The sequence below is a fragment of the Gadus morhua genome, chromosome 6 (assembly GCF_902167405.1).
Source record: "Gadus morhua chromosome 6, gadMor3.0, whole genome shotgun sequence".
Lineage (NCBI taxonomy): Eukaryota > Metazoa > Chordata > Actinopteri > Gadiformes > Gadidae > Gadus > Gadus morhua.
Window position 1 is genome coordinate 3,005,231 of NC_044053.1, and position 15,663 is coordinate 3,020,893.

The window sequence follows — 15,663 nt, forward strand, 5'->3', positions numbered from 1 at the left end:
CTCTGTGTGTGTGTGTGTGTATGTGTGTATGTGTCTCTGTCTGTCTCTTTATGTCTCTTTGTGTGTCTCTGTGTGTCTCTGTGTGTGTGTGTTAGTCATGCCCACCACAGGGTGACCCGTGGTCTGGCCCGGTACCGCCTCCTCCTCCCCGGTCATTACCTGGAGGGGCCCCCCCTGCAGGGGCCCCCCCAGCAGGGGCCCCCCAGGGACCTGCCCTGCCACAACACCCTCATCTAAGCTCCTCCAAACAGCCGGCTGAGGCATTACCGCCGAAGATAGCTCACGCTAGGCTAAAGTTAGCTCCGCGGCTAGCGCTGGGAGCTAGCGTCCCGCGAGGAGAACGGAGGTAAGTCTACCTGCAGACACGCTAGAGGGCGGCGTGAGGCCAGCCAGGGCCGGCACGGGGCCAGCTGAGGCCGGTGTGGGGCCACAGACGGGCTTAGAGGGTCACTCGGGCGGCTGTGATTAGCGCCGGACCTAACGACCGGTGTGGACTTACACAGCAACGTAAACAACACAACCGACAGCTCCACAGCATCACAGCGAGTGTCGCGGAGCTACGTCAGGCCTCTCAGTCGCTTTTATCCAAAGCGACTTACTATGAGTACATTTTGTCAGAAGAAAGAGAAACAACAGTATATCTCTGTCGGTACAGTAAGGATGTTCATAGACCCGAGTGCAAAGCAATAACAATCACTAGGTTAACCCATTCCCCGATAGCTAGGATAAGATGCTACACAATGCTAAGTACTGTTTTTAAGTGCTAGGATGTACCGTCATGAAATAAGTGCGGAAGATGGGTGTGGGGGGCGTTGGGGGGAGTCTGTGCAGAGTCTAGGTGAACTCTGGACAGGTGAGTCTTGAGTCTTTTGCTTTTACCTATAAACTGTAGATGCCACCGCGTTCGGAAAAGGGCCTCGGAAAAAAGTGAAATGAAACATGTTTGAGAGTTGGAATGGTAAACTAAGGATCGGATGTGTGCCACAATGATTCATGATGATGTCTGTCTATTGATCAACGCCCTCAGAAGTATTGAGGCTGGCCGTTCGCACTATCGCAGACCCTGCAGACGTCACGGACCCTACAGAGGTTTAGGCTGGACAGTTCTCAACGGTGAGACGTCTCAAAGATCGCTGCGGTGAGGGAGAGGAGGTGAGAGAGAGAGTGGGAGGGAGAGACAGAGACTGAGACAGACACACACACACACACACACTCACACACACACACACACACACACACACACACACACACACACACACACACACCGAGACAGACGGGGGAGAGGGAGGGAAGGCGAGACACACACACACACAAACACACACACGCGCACACACACACACACACACACACACACACACACACACACACACACACACACACACACACACACACACACACACACACACACACACACACACACAGAGGGGGGAGAGGGAGGCGGGAGGCGGCGGGGGGGCTGAGGGTGATAACCCGGGCAGACGTCCAGCCAGCGGCTCCGGGCTCTCGGCCAGGCAGTAGTGGCGGTCAGCAGTCCGTGGTCAGCAGTGAAAGCCCCTCTTTAATATTTACACACACGAGAGAGGGGCTGACCCGTGGACCGCTACAAGTGTCCCTCCTCCGGCGGCGGAAGGGGTCGTTCAGACCGGGCGCGGTGCACGGGGAACGCGGCGATTTGCATGAAAATGGAAGAGCGGAAAACGAGGCGGCGAGGCGCAAACAAAAGCGGCGACGCGCGGAACGAGGAGGAGGAGGCGGTGGAGGCGAAGGTATAGCGCCCTCCTGAAGCGCGTTCCCGCGAGACTCTCGTGGGTTTGGCGGGAGCACGCGGCCGTGTCACACTGACACTGGAACCACGTGTGCCCACTTAACCGCTCGTTTACAATCTGTCACCGGTGATTTCACTGGGATTGATCGACCAGGGACCCGGTGATTAACCGAGCCGAGGCAACGCGTGGCGCCGGTCATGCGTAACTACACCACAGCACAGATCACACTCCTGGTCAGAGAGACCGACTGAGCCCATGTCTCCATGGAGGAACCCCACTGTCTGCATAACGACTCTCTCCAAACACGCACCTGAACCGTAAACCCACTATAAGTGTTCCAGATAAATGGTAAATGGACTGCATTTATAGTGTTATTTTCTAACCAGTGGCCACTCGGAGACCTTTACAATACTGCCCAACAATCACCCATTCATGCACACATTCATTCACACACCGACGGCGGGGTCAGCCACGCAAGGCGACCGCCAGCTCATCAGGAGCAGTCAGGATGAGGCGGCTTTCTAAGGGATACCTCGACACTCCGGGGATCGAACGGGCAACCTTCCCGTTACCACGCCGTCTTACCTTCCATCCGGCGGAGCTGTTGCTGTCCCCCTTATCCTTGAAGTAGGGCACGTAGCGCACCATCCAGTCGTAGATCTGCGAAAGCGTCAGCCGCTTCTCCGCGGTGCTCTCGATGGCGCGCGTGATGAGGTCCGCGTACGACTGGTTCCCCCACGCGTTCCGCCGGGACGACTTGGCTTTACGCAGCTGGCCGGACGCGTCGCACGCGGCGCCCGCCAGGCACGGGTGCACCTCGGAACCGGGGGGAGGCACCGGGGAGGAGCAGACCGGATGCTGTAGGTCTCCTCCCGGCGTCCCGCAAGCGAGCCCCGCTCCTCGGCACGCGGGGACGTCCTCGGGCTCCAGCTTGATGCTGAGCAGCGGCGGCAGACCCCCGCCGCCGCCGCCGCCGGTGACCTCGCGCCCACCGGGAGGAGGAAAGCCCTCCTGGCACGGAGCGGCGGGCCAGGTGCACGAGCGAGGCCGACTTTGCGTCTCGAAATCCGAGTCGATATCAACCTGATGCGCGTCTAGTTCACCGTCCTCCATCATGGTTCTGTCTTCGGCTCAGAGCCGGTAACCGGAAAATAAATATCCACGAGACCTTCTGAGCTGCGTTCGTTGGTTTGGTCTTAACGTAGAAATCCGGGAAATGAACGGAGCGTGTAGTGTGTAGATCTAGAGATCTACACAGATCTATAGATCTAGAGATCTAGAGAGCGGATCTACAGAGCGCTATTCACCGGAGGAGGACCGGAATCATGATGAACGGAATCCCAGCCGTACGTGTAGAGATAAGAGCAGTAATAAGAGCAGCAGCAGCCTCTGGTCCATTGTCCCTTCAGGTGATGAGCGGGAGGTGCTGGGTGATGGATCGGTGCTCTACATCCCGGGAGAGGGTCGAGTCCCGCCGGAGCCACAGCAACAGATGAGAATCCAGATAAGAGAGAGATCACGCGCAGGTAGACGGCGGTGAAGGGTACCCGGGAGGGGGGGGGGGGGTCCCGGGTTTAGAGGACATCCACGGAGCGAGAAGCCATAAATAACCCGGAGAAAGGAGGTTGTTTTATCGAATCCCCCCTCGTTGACGAGACGCGAGAACCGTTCGCAGCGTCTCGCGCCCCGCTGTCTGCGACCGGAATGGAGATGCGTGCGCACGTGACCGATCGATACCATTCCAGTCTGGGTGAGAAGAGGAAAAAAGCATCACCCACTATACTCCGTCAGCTCCGTCAGCTCCACCTCTCTGCCTCCTCCTCCACTTTCTGCGTCCGCGAGACACCGGCTACACACACACACGCCCTTCCGCTGGGCTCCTCTCTCACGCACATGTGAGGCTCCCGGTCTCCTCCTCACTCCTCCTCCTCCTCCCCCCTGTCAGGTCTCCACACACGTCCTCATTTGCTTACAACTCGCCGCGTCGCCGTGAGCCCCACGATGACGCGCGCGCGGTGGAGAGGCGGTTGAGGGGAGTTCGCACGCGAGATCAATTCTGTAGGATAGCACGCGGACACTAGATGATAACCACCGCGTCACGTGAACGTCACATTGCTATCGCCTTGTTTTAAGCCGCTAAATTGACCTCAGCCAATTAATCAATTAATAGGAAAAATCGTGCCCAATTATAAATGTAAAAATGTGTTATTTATAACGATAAATAATGATGATATAACGTGATCTGGTTCGGATACTTTCTGGTTTTTAAACTGGGCGGGATGTGATGGTTTTTATCGGGAGTGAGAGATAAAGAGTGATCGAGAGGGGTGAGAGAACCACGCCGTGTCACGTGGTTCTAGTCTTTTGAGGTCGGACTGCAGCAGCATTCACATCCGTCACGAGACGACACGCACCTTGACTCACCTGCCGTCAAGGTGAGTATGGGGGGGACGGGGGGGACGACGACCAGATCACATAACCCTCACTTATGCGCTCCTTCTGTTCGATTTGATTTTTTAGCGACAACTTCTGATTTCATGCACGCACACACACACGCACAGACAGACAGACAGACAGACAGACAGACAGACAGACAGACAGACAGACAGACAGACAGACAGACAGACAGACAGACAGACAGACAGACAGACAGACAGACAGACAGACAGACAGACAGACAGACAGACAGACAGACAGACAGACAGACAGACAGACAGACAGACAGACAGACAGACAGACAGACACACACACACACACACACACACACACACACACACACACACACACACACACACACACACACACACACACACACACACACACACACACACACACACACATTAGTACTAGTTTGTTCAACAGGTTATCTTCAACTTGTTCGTGTTTCCAACTCGTGTCGTACCTGAACCCTGGCTCGGTCAGGTAACGTAAACACACACACATCATTCATCGTTCATCTATTTTCGTCTGCTCAGGAGCCAGACGTGTCAAGCCAACCAAAGCAAGCTCGTATGCAGCCCATTGGCTGAGCCCCGGCAGGCCCCGCCCACCCGGCGCAGCGCTTGCAGCCTACACTTAAACATTGCGCAATGACGAAAGAAAAACCACCGTGCGCCCAGACAGGAGGGATTTTGTTGTTGTGAAACGAGTGTGTCGAAAATAGCACGTGTCCTCAAACGTGGAGTGGCGTGTCACGGAGTCTCAGAGGGTGACTCAGGCCCCGGAGTCACTGTAATCACGGCCAAAGCGCTATGTCGCTAACGCCTAACCGTCGCACCAGGGAGTTAACCCCTGGGTTGCCATGACGCCCCTCCAGGGAACAGGGAATCAACCCCCCCCTCCTCCACCCCCACCCCACGACAAAATGAACTTCAACTGAATTCCTGGGAACCCAGAGATGAGTTCCTCCAGCCAGAAACTCTGACTGGTTGGACTGGGAGGCCTGGGACTGGGAACCAGGCCAGGTGTCTCTTCTTCTTCTTCTTCTTCTCCCATTGAATGAGGTCTAAGGAGATATCTGATGAGATGTGTGATGCTGTCCAGATCCACAGGTTTTAAATAGGGAGTCACTCTAGGATCCAGATCTGGTTTAACATACTTTTGAGATTATAGACACAGTGGATGGAGGTGATCGCCTCCTTCCTGTCCTCCACCCCCTCGTTCTCCACCTCCACCTCCACCATAACCTACTCCTCTACCATCACCTCCTCCTCAATCAGACCCGACAGAAGTGCTTTCTCTCTCTTAGACACTTCTAAGACCTCCGAGTGACAGAGGGAGGAAGAGAGGGAGAGGGGGAGACGGGGATATAGAGGGGGAGACAGCGCCAGGGAGAGAACACTAGATCAAGGGAGAGACAGAGAGAGAGAGAACAAAAGAAGAGAAGGAGAGACAGCAGACAGACGGATGGAGGAATAAAGACGAGCCCTGACTGGCACAGGTATTCATGTAGTCCACCATCTGTAGCGTCTAGTCCTGGTGTCTCTAGTCTGTACTCTAGGCCTGTAGTCTCTTGTCCTGAGCGCTTAGTCTGTACTGAGTCCTAGTCTCTAGTCTCTGGTCCTCAGTCCTCCTCTGGTCCTGAGTCCTAGTCTCTGGTCTCTGGTCCTCAGTCCTAGTCCCCAGTCCTCAGTCCTAGTCCCTAGTCCCTAGTCTCTGGTCCTCAGTCCTAATCCCTAGTCCTCAATCGTAGTCCCTAGTCTCTAGTCCTCAATCCTAGTCTCTTGTCCCTAGTCTCTGGTCCTCAGTCCTAATCCCTAGTCTCTAGTTCTCACTCTTAATCCCTATTCTCTGGTCTCTTGTCCTCAGTCCTAGTCTCTTGTCCCTAGGCTCTGGTCCTCAGTCCTAGTCTCTAGTCCTCAATCCTAGTCTCTAGTCCTCAGTCCTAGTCTCTTGTCCCTAGGCTCTGGTCTTCAGTCCTAGTCTCTAGTCCTCAGTCCTAGTCTCTTGTTCCTAGGCTCTGGTCCTCAGTCCTAGTCCTCAATCCTAGTCTCTTGTCCCTAGGCTCTGGTCCTCAGTCCTAGTCCCTGGTCGTCAGTCCTAGTCTTAATCCCTAGTCTCTAGTCCCTAGTCCTCAGTCCTAATCTCTTGTCCCTAGGCTCTGGTCCTCAAGGCCCGCCCGCCACTCCGGGCCTCATACCAGACATTCCGGAGGCCGCGCGGGATTGCCTGCCGGATCCCTGCGGCCGGCCCTGGAACGCCGCGGCGTTCCGCGCAGCCGCAGGACCCCGCCCGCCAGCGGAGGGCCGGAGCAACAACAAGACCCGGCAGCAGCGGCCCGCTGTCACCCAGCGCTCTGGCAGCACCGCGGAATCTGATTCACATCGCAAAGGAATGCTGCCGCCTCCCCCCCCCCTCCTCCCCCCTCGTTCCCCCCTCTTTGACTCATGCGAGAGGAGGCACCACCCCTTTTTTCCCTGGGACCCCACCAACCACCACCAGCAATATCCTCCGCTATGGCCCAGAGTAGCACAACGTTTCCCCGGACCCAGGGCCGGCCTTGTGGTTCCCCCAGGCACCGCCCTCATCCCGGCCCCTCCAGTGTGGGGAGGGGGGGGGGGGGGGACCACAAGGGGGCGGACCCCTGGGTCTCCCTCTGGGGAGAAGCCCCGCCCACACAGTCCTTTAACCAGCATACGGTCCCTCGACGACAGCGGAAGCAGGAGGGATCCCGTCCAGGAGTTAGGAGCTAACCCCGCACCGCACCACTTCAGACCTCGTTAAAGACTTCCTGGTCTTAGCAGTTTAGCCGATGCCCGGCTAAACTGCTCTTTATCAACCGTTCTGTTGGGAAAAACAAACCCTTCAATAACTCAGACCACTAACGATTGTCTTTTTATGTATGCTGGCGTTTTTTGTGCGTTAATACGACTACAGAACTCTATTACAGCGATTAAATAACAGCCTATAATAGCTGTATACAACATTTCCGTCATGCTACCGTTACGAGGCAGTAGCTCAAAGAGACACAGCCCTACTGACACAGACCTGCTCTGCTTTCAGTCTGTAGCAATAAAGGGTTTAGTGCAATAAATCCATGAGCTGCTCGGTTCAACGGGTCTTCTTACACCTCACTATCAGCCAGGCCAGGGGGTTCCAAACGGTGGTCCGAGAGTCATAAGTGGGCAGCATCAGCGGCCAAGGTGTGTTGTTAAGGATTTTGGATTGCTTTTTCACTGCATAACATTGGCCCTCCTCCAGAGTTAGTCAGTATCTTATCCTCTTTGTTGGGTACGGGGAAAGGGTTTACCTAGCGATTATGCTTGGCACTTGTTTCTACAAACATCTTTAATGTGCGACAGCAATATATTATTTCACTTTCTTATGACAAACATACTTTTGTAAGTCGCTTTGGATAAAAGCGTCTGCCAAATGCCCTAAATGTAAATGGATGAGTTAGGAAAGCCCAGCGCTAGAAATCCACATTCAACAACATTCGACGAGAGAAGCTATCCTTTCACATCAACATTCCTCACGTCGGGTCTGTAAAGAAAAAGGGGCTCCGCATCTCTCTGTGATGACACCGCTCTGTACACAGCGGAGGAGGGGCTAACAGGACGCTGGCGACCGCTCCGATCTCCCGGCAGGAGGCTGGATCTGTTCCGGGAGGAAGGCCGCTAAACACGAGTTCAGACGGGAGGAAGGAGCCTGCGTGTGTCGGATCCACATTAGCGCCACTCAGCTCTGGAGCTGAGAGACGCACTTCCTCCCTCTCCTCCGAGTGGCACCCAGCCGTCGTTTTGACGGTCGCAGTAAATCGTCCAGCATTCCCATCTGCGGGCCTTCACCTGCTCTTACTTCGTCTATTAGGGCGTCACAATATCTTGTCCTTTATGTTCATATTTGAACAGTAGCCTACACGCTTTTATCCGCATCTGCTAGTGGACGGACGGCATTAAGGAGCAGGTTGGAGTTCGGTGTCCACCCCAAATTAAACATCCCTTTATTAAAGACATTGCCCATGGGCGCCGTTCCGAGAGGCTTTCAACTCTTTTCAATATGAGCGTGGTTACGTCTTCACCTTCGCACTCTCCTAGTCCGGATAAACACCCGATCAATGCGTGGTGTGTGTCCTGTCCTCATCCGCCAATTACCGACCCTCCGCGGGAGGCCTCGACGATGACCCTCAGAAGATCTCCTGCGCTCGCATCATGTTGCTTTTTTAATTATTTACCGGATGCGAGTTACACGGTAAACCGTAATGTATCACTTTAGATTGGCCAAGCCGCCGGGGGATATGTAAGGAGTTCGGACGAGGCCGTAGTACGCAGGTATGCTGGGCGCTGTGTTATTGCTCAGTCTCCGGTTGCCGTGGGACACTAATGGGTTAACGCTGGAAAGAGGTAGAAACGGGGGACATAAATGCTTTTGTGAGAGGAAGAAAGGAAGGCTTTCACACAGGTCTATGTATCATTAAGCAATTGAGAAAGCTAATTAGAGTAGGAGGAAGAAATGTGCATATCTCAGGGCTAATTATTTCCATGGCAACCGCACCGCACGTGGCGATGATGTGAGGCTGGCAGCTGAGCCTGAGCCTGATACCTCGGTGTCGGGAAGAGCGGGGGCGCCCCCTTGTGGACACCTTGGTTTCTGGTCGATTTAAATAACCTGGAAGTCAGAAGGTCTCGGTACCTATTGACCATAATAACAGACAAGAGAAAACATATATTGGGTCTTTTTTTTATTAACTTGTAAAAAAAAAATCGTAGGAAAGCTCGAGAACGAACGCACACACAAGATTCTTCAGAAAATAAAATCGTATCGTCTCTTGTCATGTCATAGTCACCATGGGAACAGTGATGCAGATCATCCACATTGTACCAGGACGTGTGTTTCCAGCCTGTTTTGGGGGGAAAGTAAAGCATTGGACATTTGAACGTTTAAATGCCATGATATTATACAAAGGGAATAGACAAACTAATGCAATATCTTCTCCCCCTTTAATAATCCCTGAGCTTCTACAGGGGTGTAGGGAAAAACTGACATACTAGTAATAAAAACCAAGGGTACATCGATAGAGATGGTTGAATCTATTACTATGAATCTGAAGTCGCCGGCGCACGCCGCCACGGACCAATCCAAAGATCCGAACTCCAACCAATCACGACCCCCCTAGCCCCGCCCTCTCAGAAGTCAAGAGCCAATCCCAGAGCACCCGGGCAGGGCCGGCACCCCGGCCCCCCGGCCTCAGTGCCTCTGCTTGCTGGGGTCGATCTTCTCCAGGTGCACCAGGGGCTTGAGCTGCTCGGCGAAGCTGCGCATGTCCTCCGACACCGTGTCCTGGCCGGCGGGCGCCAGCACGCTGAGCTCCACCAGGTAGGACAGCGAGAGGCGCTCCGTGTTCTCCGTGTTGCCCGGCACCAGCACGCGCGACAGCTTGCTCACGACCACCTTCAGCGCGCCGCGGCGGAACACGTGCCCGTTGGCCACGAACTCGTGGTCCATGCGGAAGCCCATCTCGTTCAGGACGTCGGGCAGGCTGTGCGACGCCGACACGTCCAGGCAGTTGCGGACCAGCGCGTGCCGGCTCTTGTCGCCCACCTCGGGCTGGCCCAGGTAGCGCAGGTGCCAGGGCGCGGCCGGGTGCGACAGGGAGTGGCGCGCCCGCAGGATGAAGGGGTTGCCCTGCTGGCCCTTCAGCAGGTAGACCAGCTCGTGGTCCGTGAAGGTCTCCGGCTCCATGTTGTCGCACAGCCCCCGCAGCCGGTGGAGGAGGCTCTCCAGCGCCTGGTCCAGGACGCTGCCTGGGTGGGGGGGGGGCGGGGGGGGTTAACTTCAGTACACTTCAGTACAGTTCATTACAGTTCATTTTTTGTCATTTGACAAAAAATGAACTGTAATGGCACACCCAGGCAGCGTTACTTCAGTACAGTTCATTTTTGTCCTTGTTACAGGACGACAACGCAATGTTGTTGGAGCAAAACACAGACAGGCAAATCGTTTTGGTTGTCCACCCAATGATACATCATTTAAACCTCAATGAATCAATCACCCATTACCTTACACATAATAACTCCCCATAAATACCCCATAGGCTCCCCATAAATACCCCATAGGCTCCCCATAAACACCCCGTAGAAAACCCCAGAAAGGGCTGAAACCTGTAACGTGCTAAGTGCAATAAATAGATGCATCTCACAGGGTTGATGGGAGTGTTTTGCAGCAATGCAAACTCCAGGTCACATTTATGGGGGCGTATGGACAGAGGCAATTATGTCGCAGAGGGGTGTCCAGTGGGGGGGGGGGGGGGCAGACTGTCCATTTAGCAGCCTGACTGCAGCAGTTAGCCTATCCCGTTAGAGGGATTCTAGTTTCCCCCCCCACGGGTTCTGCTGTGATGGGCCTTTAAGAGGCGTTTCGAAATGGATCCACTGGTGACATCACAAGTGGGAGACCCCGCCCCCAAGAGTGACAAGGGAGAGAACGTATCAGATGACACCTTCAAAACACTCAAGAGTTTCCGGGTGTTTCGGCAGTTACGGACCTTAAGCTCAGAGGAAAGTGCTTTGAACACTCTGCTGGGTCGGAGTCTTCGCTCTGAGTTTCGTGCGGAAGTAAAGCAACCCGAGCCCTCTGAGATCACGTCACAACTATGGCCGCCCGTTTCATTGATGGACTAAAGTGAACTTGCAGCAAGGACAGACGCGAACTTAACACCCGTTCTAACATTTGCATTACGCTAAATTTACAGCTTACAATTATAAACATCACCTGATAAATTCTCACTCATGTTCAACCATCGCAGGCAGTTCTAATAACTAATTCATCAAATAAGCGCAAAGAGGTCCCTACGGGCATCCATACTTCTTGTGGTTATGAAGTCTTGTCTCACGAAGAATCTGTTTTCCGGTTTTATGACATAGCCTACGAACTTCTGAGGGGCGTTTCCTGAACTCTTATTTCAGAAGAAGGGAAGGTTTACATAAAGACACGCAAGAGCTTCCAAACTCCGAGCTGTTTTGAAGGCGGCAAGAGGCCGATACGTTCACCCCCTTGTCACTCATGGGGGCGGGCTCTCCCACTTGTAATGTCACCTCTATTCAACCATCATCTGACAGGTAGATTAGGGGCTCTTTGAATAGATGATACAATATTAGTACTACATGGTATTGGTAGGATAAGTAGTATGATACAATGTTAGTACAATGAATGAATGAATTAATTAATTAATTATATTTATATAGCGCTTCTGGAAACTCAAAGCGCTTACAATGAACCACCAGTGTGTAGCACCCACTTGGGTGATGCACGGCAGCCAATCGGCGCCAGAACGCTCCCCACACAGCAGCTTGAGGTGGAGAGTGAGGGAATTAATGAGTCAGCCAATTATACAGGAGGATGATTAGGGGGCCAGAATAAATGAGCCTGGTTGGGCCAGGACACCGGGGAAACCCCTACTCTTTGCGTTAAGTGCCCCCTGGGATCTTTTATGACCTCAGTGAGTCAGGACCTCGGTTTTACGTCTCCTCCGAAGGACGGCGCCTTCCACAGCACAGTGTCCCCGTCACTGCACTGGGGCATCGGGACTGATGTTAAGGCCAGAGGGAAGAGTGCCCCCTACTGGCCAAGACCGGACACCACTTCCAGCAGCAACTCAAGTGTTCCCAGATGGTCTCCCATCCAGTACTAACCAAGCCCACACCTGCTTAGCTCCAGAGATTCAGCTAAGGCAGGGATGTCATTCATCTGGTTGATGACAATATCAGTACTATACATGGTATTGGTAAGATAAGTAGACTGATACAGTATCAATTCAGTACTAGACATGGTATTGGTAAGATAAGTAGTCCGATCCATTATTTAGAGTCAGACTTTTTTTGGTGTAATTCTAGCTACACAATTCAGAAACATCACACTACAAAATACCAAACATAACCCTAGATCCAGAATCCCCTGCGCCTCACTGGGGTGAATACAGGTGGCCGTGGCGCTGCCGTTACCTTGCAGCAGATACTCCATCATGTTGATGGAGCCCCCGGTGACGGGCATGACGCTGACCGGAGGAGCCTCCATCTCTGGGGGGACACATCCGTCACAACAGTTAATAATAATATTAATAACAATGCATTTTATTTATGGGCGCTTTCCTTGATACTCAAGGTCCCCGTGCAAAATCAAACATAAGAGCAAGCAAAAAAAAGAAAAAGAAAAAAAGAAAAACATAATAAAACGTGTACAAAAGAAAAGAGGGGGGGGTCATTCTAGTCCCAAGATGCAACTGACTTAAAGGGAGTAGGCTTGTCTGAATAGATACGTTTCCAGGTGAGATTTGAAAGTGATAATGATCACTATAACCTCATTATGCCCTCGTCAAAACTACGTTATTCGTATCGCTCTTAATCACATACTTATAGTCTCCAAGGGCTTCACCCCTAAACGTTCAAATTTACATTCAGGGCGTTTAGCAGATGCTTTTATCCAAAGACAATTACAATAAGTACATTTGTCAGAGGACAGAGAACAGAAATATATCGCTGTTGGTACAGTAAGGATGTTCATAGAACCAAGTACCAAGCACTAACAAACGCTAGGTTAACCCATTCCCCGTACACAACAGAGATAGCTAGGATAAGAGGCTGCACATTGCCAAGTGCCAGGACGTACAACATACATTAAGTGTGCAAGAGACGGTGGGGGGTTACGGGGGGGCTATGCAGAGTCTAGGTGAACTCTGAGCAAAGGAGTATTGAGTCTTCGGCGGAAGCAGTTGTTGACCTTAAGATACATTAAGAACCGCCCAAGGGGAGAGGTCCCGCCTCCCTGGGATGAGGCCGTGTCCTTACATCCGTGGTGTGTTTACTAAAACTATGATTTCAGTCACATCCCGGCCGACCACAAGTCAACTAGTTACCAATCAATCAACCAATGGGGTCCCTGGCTCTGTGTATTGCGATACAAACACCGCGATAGAGCTTGTGAAGTCATACAGACACACACACTCGTTTAAAAAAACAGAAAGGCTCATCTTCGTGTTGAAGACTGGTATAGGAAGTTGATCGGCAGACGCTCGTTTATTCCCGATAGATTCGTTTGCTATGAGCTAACAAGCTAGCCAGGTAAACAATACAGGCAACACTGCAGTCAGGCTCCGTTAGCATCGGCTAAGCTAACTACGACCGTACTTGAAAGTGTCTCCCCCGGTGTGTTAGCTATGATAGCGCTGTTAGCTTTCACTCCATGAATCTCCGGTGAGCTCTCGTCTGTATTTAATGTGTTGAATACCTGTTAGTATACTGCGATGTTGGGCTGAGCTGTGGGGAGGAGAACAACCATGGGGGTACCGTGGAGCACACGGCTGCAACCCGGCTGTGAGGTCCGCCTGTCGAGAGTGTTGCCAGATTGGACCAGATTTCCCGCCCAATAAAGCCAAGTACAATACAGTATATTGGGAAGTGGTTCTCAGATGCCGCTTTCACACCAAAAAGAACCGAGAGCCAGTTCCGGGCTGGTGCTAGGGCCAGTTCCAAACTGGTTCCAGCCTTACCCCAGTTAAGAACCGGTTGGTTTCACACCGGCCAGAGCCAGCCATGGAGCCGGCGTGAGCAACGTCATGACGTCACTGCAAACGTCTCGGCTAGTGAGCTTGGACAGAAGCATACGGCCGACATCTTTCTTTATTCTGGGTGGAAATAGTAACATAGTTACGCCATCAAATGCGTTTATGGAAACATTTTTAGCGAGAAATGTGCATTTTACTTTCATAATGTTCGCTCGGTGAATGTGAAGGATGTTTGGTTTGATAGTTATGACGAAGAGGGAACGCTCCGTTCACTTGCATGGACATGGACTCATCTAGCTGCGTTGGCGCGTTGACGCGTTGAACCACCACACAATAGGCGCGCAGAAGAACCCTCGCGCCAGTTTCAAACACAACAACAATTTCGTCTTCGATTCAATCCGTGTATGGTTCGTTCTTTGAATATTCCGATTTAAAACAAAATCAGAAAAAAACAAAAAAGAACCATACACGGATTCATGTCCATTGTTTACTTCGGTGTTTTAAAAAATGCCGGTCTTCGTTGGTCTTCCTGTTTATGAAGGTACGGATAACTCCGCCCCCTGCCCCCGGCGTAAAAGCGGTTCTAGTTCTAGCCCAGCTCTAAAGTGGGGCCAGAGTTGAACCGGTTTTTAGGGGCCGGAGCCGGTTCTTTGGCGGTGTGAAACCAAAGCCCTGGCCCTAGCTCCGAACTGGCCCGGAACCGGCCCCGATTTTGCGGCGGTGTGAAAGGGGCAACACCTTCTTTACAGGTGTACCTCCTCTTAAATATTTTTTCAGCCGAGTAGGCCTACCTCCTTCACCGACACATTTATTTATTTAAATGTAAAATAAATGATTAGATGTAAATGACCCCTAAAAACAACCCAAGCTATACACTACACGTCAAACTCAATATTTATAATTAAATAGATAAAGAGGGACCACTGTGTTTTAATTACTTTGTTTTAAGTGATGGGTACCAGAGTTTTCGCGCGCGCATTGCGCGTGCTCGACCTCTATTTGTAATTGACAGGGGTAATTGTTCAATGGAAAGTGTAGTATACTATGCATGCAAATCAATTATTTAATAGCTTTTACTGTTATTCAGGGCTGATAAGTGCATTGACATTTTAAAATGCAAGGCAACTACTATTGGTTGATTGAAAATAATATTAATCATTGAGATTAAACATCTCTTCCAGTGTCCGGGCCAAGACAAGCATGCACTAGCATACAGTCTCACATAGCATACACACAAAACCTTAGAAAAATAAAACAACTAAAACAGTCCGCAGGGGGGAAGGGGGATATCAATATCGCAAGATATTTCGGGAGGCTCAAGGAGAAGAGTAATATTAAGTTTGAGCAACAAAGTCTAAAGACATTTCGGGAGGCTCAATGAGGAGAGTAAAGTATAGTCTTATAATAATAATAATAATAATAATAATAATAATAATAATAATAATAATAATACATTTAATTAAGAGGCGCCTTTGTCTTGTGGTGGACTCTACAGACATAATTCACCACCTACTGTGTTATTGACCTGTTTTCGTTGTGTTATAGTTGACAGTCCCGTAGGGATTCAGTAGAAAATGTGTAGATTAAGGCTGGGTCATTGTGGGCTAAATCACTTTTTATTTATTGTAGTGTCTGGTTTATGAGAATGTGGGAGTTCTAAGACAGTAAAACATGTTTTCCTGGAGTATAGAAAATATAGGACGGAAAAACATGCATTATTTGGTAGATTGTTGGGACTTGGAGTTCAGGCTTTTCGTTTTTTTCCTTGTTTGGTCACTCTGTTAACCACAAATTGACCTCCAAGGCAATTTTGCAATTTCTGCACAATGCAGGACTGTATGTAAAAATCGAGTTCAACATCGCACCTGTGGAGGGCAGTAATACGCTAAACAGCTTCTG

General features: G+C 51.4%; 2 protein-coding genes across 2 annotated transcripts; both read right to left on the reverse strand.

The window, feature by feature from the left end:
• Positions 1-308: 308 nt before the first annotated feature.
• On the reverse strand, positions 309-3,793 carry LOC115545765 (forkhead box protein O1-like). The gene is made up of 2 exons (XM_030359192.1): positions 2,299-3,793; positions 309-477 (listed from the first exon to the last, which is right to left on the reverse strand). Exons 1-2 carry the CDS (start codon positions 2,880-2,882, stop codon positions 309-311), a joined length of 753 nt encoding a protein of 250 aa, XP_030215052.1. The 5' UTR covers positions 2,883-3,793.
• Positions 3,794-8,929: 5,136 nt separating this feature from the next.
• On the reverse strand, positions 8,930-13,776 carry med18 (mediator of RNA polymerase II transcription, subunit 18 homolog (yeast)). The gene is made up of 3 exons (XM_030357973.1): positions 13,488-13,776; positions 12,206-12,280; positions 8,930-10,009 (listed from the first exon to the last, which is right to left on the reverse strand). Exons 2-3 carry the CDS (start codon positions 12,276-12,278, stop codon positions 9,453-9,455), a joined length of 630 nt encoding a protein of 209 aa, XP_030213833.1. The 5' UTR covers positions 12,279-12,280; positions 13,488-13,776; the 3' UTR covers positions 8,930-9,452.
• Positions 13,777-15,663: the final 1,887 nt, after the last annotated feature.